The 5,297-nt window shown below is 43.1% G+C and overlaps 1 protein-coding gene across 1 annotated transcript; it reads left to right on the top strand.

Moving 5' to 3' along the window:
* The first annotated feature begins 3,241 nt into the window (after window positions 1–3,241).
* LOC116086505 (src substrate cortactin-like) lies at window positions 3,242–4,904 on the top strand. The gene is given in 5 exon segments (XM_031364742.1): window positions 3,242–3,494; window positions 3,497–4,014; window positions 4,017–4,244; window positions 4,246–4,842; window positions 4,845–4,904. Coding segments are annotated over 5 exon segments (1,539 nt in total). The 5' UTR covers window positions 3,242–3,358.
* Window positions 4,905–5,297: the final 393 nt, after the last annotated feature.

Here is a 5,297-nt window from a genome sequence, read left to right as displayed (position 1 = left end):
TTTCTGGCTCACACATAAATGAGAGTGTGCACACTCATAGATGATACACAAGACACACACACTAAAATACTAAATTCTTGAAAAGGAGACATAATAAAATCAAGAACTCAAACATGACCTATAAAATCTTGCTTTCCAATCATCTTTGGAGATGCATAAGAGTCTCACAACCTACTCTGCACTGCATACAACTCATTGACTGCCCAGTAAATTATAATAATCAATCACAATCAGAATACATCTTTCTTTAATTGTTTGATTCTGTCACAGTTTCATACATGTGCATAATAAACTTTAGTCCTTGTCAGCCATGTTTACCTTGTCTTAACCCCTACCTCCTTCTCTTACTGAAAGCCCCCTCCCCAACAACTCCCTTCTTGTGTGTGTGTGTATGTGTGTCTGTGTGTATGTCTTTATGCACAAATGTACATGCAAACATGTTTCTGTGTCCCATTGAGTTTAATTAGAGTAGCCTGCCTGGGTGGGAACTATTTACAGAAGCACAGTCACCTTATCAGTAACTATACCACAGAAGAACATAACATGCTTCCTAGAGCCACCACTAACTGTCAATAGTAGTACAGGGAGGGATGCAATCTCTTGAACCCTTGAAATATCCATGCTGTAGGAAATTATGAAGACCTCAAAATTGTTGTTCATGTACCTGTGTTTTCTTTTTAAAGCTGAAAAAAAAACACAATGGGTATTAACTGTGTTATTATCTGCCATTTTAAAAGGTACAAAGAAAGCACATGTTCACAAAGGTAAAAGAAAGGCACCTGCCCCGATCAAATAGCTAATAAGTGGCAGAGCAAGAAAACAGCTGGGTTTCCAAGCTCAGGACAACTTCCTGAGTATATGAGAAGAGATTATGAAGACCAGAAGGTGCGTTTTCTAAAACAAAACTCTATGATCACCAACTCAAATCCCCTATTGCTCCTGGCCCTAACTCTTCCTCCAGCCTACCCTGAAGTTTTCCCTTTATGGATGACTTAGCTCTGTTTTGACCAAGAGAAAACAAAAGACCATTTTGCTTTAGCCAACTTGTCACCCAGACCTACAAAGGAACGACTACAAAAAGATCCATAGTCTCAAAAATTGTGGGAAGAAACTCTTGAGACGTCCCTTGTGGGAATAATATGTACTTTTCTAAGTCTCAAGCAGACACATCTAGTTTGGCATCTTCTGATCAAAGGAAATCTTTTATCTAAGCAACTCTCCAAAGTTGTAAAAATTAAATAGGTGTAACTGAAAATGTTACTGCAAATAATAAAATTCTCATATACTGAGGCTGAGTCTGCAGGCAGAGATCAGGAGCTTGGGAGCTTAGCTAGGTGAGTACCACCCCAAGGAAGCCATGGATGAGCAACAGTACCATGCAGCTTGTGGCAAATGAGGAAATCTGTGCTCTGCCCCAGACCTGAAAACACAGGGTGCAGAGGTGATTTACACACATTGAAATCTCATATGCACCAGCTTTGAACATGGAGAGAAAAGCTGGATAGAGAGCAACGTCTAGCCCTCACAAAGATTCCATTGCCATTTCAGTTATTCTTTGTATGATTGTCCAGTGTTTAAGACTCGAACCCTTACAAATGCTGATCTGGTGACTGATAGCAGTATTATGTTTTTCAGAGTGAGGCCCATCACTCCATTTTTAAAATTTAAATGGTTATTTTATTGAAAATGTCTTTAAAACCAAGCCAAGAAGAAAAAAAACACATACTACAAACATTAATCGACTCTTATTTTTTTTTTTAGAAAATATTACAGAAGTATATGTGTGTGAGGTAGGCACTGAATTCAGGGCCTCACATATATTAGACAGTATCCCACTACTAAATGTACGCATGGTCCTTGTATTACATTGCATTTTATTTTTTTGAGACAAGGTCCTTCTTAGTCAACCAGGCAACTTTGGACTCATGATATTACTTCCTGTGTAAAATAATTTTTTCATGTACATATGTGTGCTTGTGTGTGTGTGTGTGAGAGAGAGAGGGGGGGGGAATGCACTACCACATGCAGTCAGGTGCCCATGGAGAAAAGAAGTGTCAGATCCCCTGGAAGTGGAATCACAAGTGGTTGGTGGTTAGCCACCGCTGTTGCCCTGTTAAGTGAACTATACCATTTCACTTCAACAGGAGTCTGTGCTCTTGGCCACTAAACCATCTCTTCAGCCTGTGATGCTCCTTCTTCAAAAAAATGTTCCATTATGTTTTTCTTTAAAATGTGTGGCTGTCAGAGGGCAATTTGCAGGAATTGATCTTCTTTCTACCATGTGGTTCCTGAGGATGAAACTCAGTTCTTCTGGTTTGACGGTAAGCAGCTTTATCCACTAAAGCATCTTCCACCAGCCATCAATCTGACTGGCTGTGATCGTAGCACTGCCCTCCAAGGCCCAGAACTTCTTGACATTTGTTGTATGCTCAAAAATCTAAAGCAATCAGTGTATGACTACACAGGGCAAAGAAGGAAAAAATGGCATGGACAAACTCATCAAATAGAGATTTCAGTCAAGATTTTAACAATCAGGATCACTCTCAACCCTTTCCATCTCTTATAAGAACCTAGACATAATAAAATGTATAGTTTAGTCTTCTCTGCCTGCTAATTAAATTTCTGGATTTATAGATACTGGAATTATTAAAGATTAGATATGTAATCTAAAAGTTCAAGGCTCAATCTCCATGGGCTGGTTGAAAAGAGTTACTGAGTTACCATGACTATCATTTGTGTCATCTCTCTTTTAATCAATGCTGAATATTAATTTGACCTATGACTCTTTCTGATACCACATTCAGGAATTAGCCCAGACTATCAATCAACAGATAGACTCTTGGAAAATACAAAGTTTCCTCTCACCTTAATAACTAATGCTTGAGAGGTTTATTTCTTAGCACTCATGTAGTCTCTCACATCTTGAAAAACATGTACATTCCATGTCTTTATTGCACAAAAAATTTGGTAGGTTTAGCTAATTGAATCTTTTAAACTTAATTTTTAGATTTTAGTATAAATTACTATTGTACTGCTAATACATATTTTCTCATTGTCATGTGTAAAAGCAAATTTAATACCTTGAATAGGCAAAGCTTAATATTGATTTTGAAAAAAATAAATAAACCTGTAATTAATGCTATATATTTTGTTTAAACATGTATATGAAAAAATAATCTTCTAGAAGTGAAAATATTCATTGAAAAAGTCAGATATGAGGGAGTGGCGGGGCGCAGCGGGAGCCTGGCGGACCCTGCTGGTGCTGTAATCATTGATCATCGAAGATGCCCTCACATTCTACCTTGGATTCCTTGGATACAAATAGATTCTGAGCTGCTTTTCCCAGCAAAAGAGAAAGATGTGGAAAGCCTCTACAGGCCACACTGTGTCCATCATCCAGGATGATGGGGGAGCAGATGACTGGGAGACTGACCCTGATTTTGTGAACGATGTAAGTGAAAAGGAACAGAGATGGGGTACCAAAACCGTGCAGGGATGGGGCACCAGGAACACATCAACATTCACAAGCTTCGAGAGAACGTCTTCCAAGAACACCAGACGCTCAATGAAAAGGAGCTAGAAACTGGACCCAAGGCCTCCCACGGCTATGGCGGGAAGTTCGGTGTGGAGCAGGATAAGATGGACAGATCAGCTGTGGGCCATGAGTACCAGTCAAAGCTTTCCAAGCATTGCTCACAAGTGGACTCAGTCCGAGGCTTCGGAGGCAAGTTCGGTGTCCAGATGGACAGGGTGGATCAGTCTGCTGTAGGTTTTGAATACCAGGGGAAGACAGAGAAGCTCGCCTCCCAGAAAGACTACTCTAGTGGCTTCGGTGGCAAATACGGTGTGCAAGCTGACCGTGTAGACAAGAGTGCTGTGGGCTTTGACTACCAGGGCAAGACGGAGAAGCATGAGTCACAGAAAGATTACTCCAAAGGTTTTGGTGGCAAATACGGGATTGACAAGGACAAGGTGGATAAAAGCCCTGTGGGCTTTGAGTATCAAGGCAAGACAGAGAGAAGCATGAATCCCAGAATGACTATGTAAAAGGCTTTGGAGGAAAGTTTGGTGTGCAGACAGACAGACAGGACAAGTGTGCCCTAGGCGAGGACCATCAGGAGAAGCTGCAGCTGCATGAATCCCAGAAAGACTATGCCAAAGGATTTGGCGGGAAGTATGGGGTGCAGAAGGATCAGATGAACAAGAACGCATCCACCTTTGAAGAAGTGGTCCAGGTGCCGCCTTGCCTATCAGAAGACTGTCCCCATTGAGGCTGTAACCAGCAAAACCAGTAATATCCGTGCTAACTTTGAAAACCTGGCAAAGGAGAGAGAGCAGGAAGACAGGCTGAAGGCAGAAGCCGAGAGAGCTCAGTGGATGGCCAAAGAAAGGCAGGAGCAGGAGGAGGCGCGAAGAAAGCTGGAAGAGCAAGCCAGAGCCAAGAAACAGACACCCCCTGCATCATCCCCTAGTCCTCAGCCACCTGAAGACAGATCATCCTCTAGCCCCATCTATGACGATGCAGCTCCGTTCAAGGCCGAGCCGAGCTACCAGGGTAGTGAGCCTGAGCCTGATTACAGCACTGAGCCTGTAGGCGTTCCTGAGGCGGGCACCCAGCAAAGCCTACACTACAGGTCAGAGCCTGTGTACGAGTTCACAGATGCTCCTGGCCACTACCAAGCAGAGGATGACACCTTAGATGGATATGAGAGTGACCTGGGTATCACAGCCATCGCCCCGTATGACTCCCAGGCTGCTGGCGATGATGAGATCTTCTTTGATCCTGATGACATCATCACCAACATAGAAATGATTGACAATGTCTGGTGGCGTGGGGTGTGCAAGGGGTGTGCAAGGGCAGATACGGGCTCTTCCCGGCTAACTATGTGGAGCTGCGGCAGTAGGGTGGCCACGCAGAGCCTACCGGCACCAGTACAGGGTTCACACTACAGAGCATCTGCATGTGTTTGAGTTGGTTTCTGCTTCCGTTTCTGTTTTTGTTCTTTTTTTTCTGAAGGTGGGGAGGGGGATATTCATATTGCCTTTATATTTAATATATCTGCTGATGCTTCAGGACATGTCCTGCCACAGAATTTACGAATGTCTGATGATCATGCTCACAGAGAACATGGATGATTACTTTCAGCGACCCCAGGTGTTTCAGTAATGCCAACCTGACTGTGGTATGTAGCCACTTCAGGGATTGTGCTTCTCCTGAGGTGGGTGGTACATGTGGCCTTGTGCCCATCCCCCCTCCCCTGTGGCAGTCGGGTTCCCGGGATAGAGACAGGGCTCCT

Source organism: Mastomys coucha, unplaced genomic scaffold, assembly GCF_008632895.1.
Source record: "Mastomys coucha isolate ucsf_1 unplaced genomic scaffold, UCSF_Mcou_1 pScaffold12, whole genome shotgun sequence".
Lineage (NCBI taxonomy): Eukaryota > Metazoa > Chordata > Mammalia > Rodentia > Muridae > Mastomys > Mastomys coucha.
Note: the sequence above shows the minus strand (reverse complement) of the source record. Positions and strands in the feature narration are given on the sequence as shown.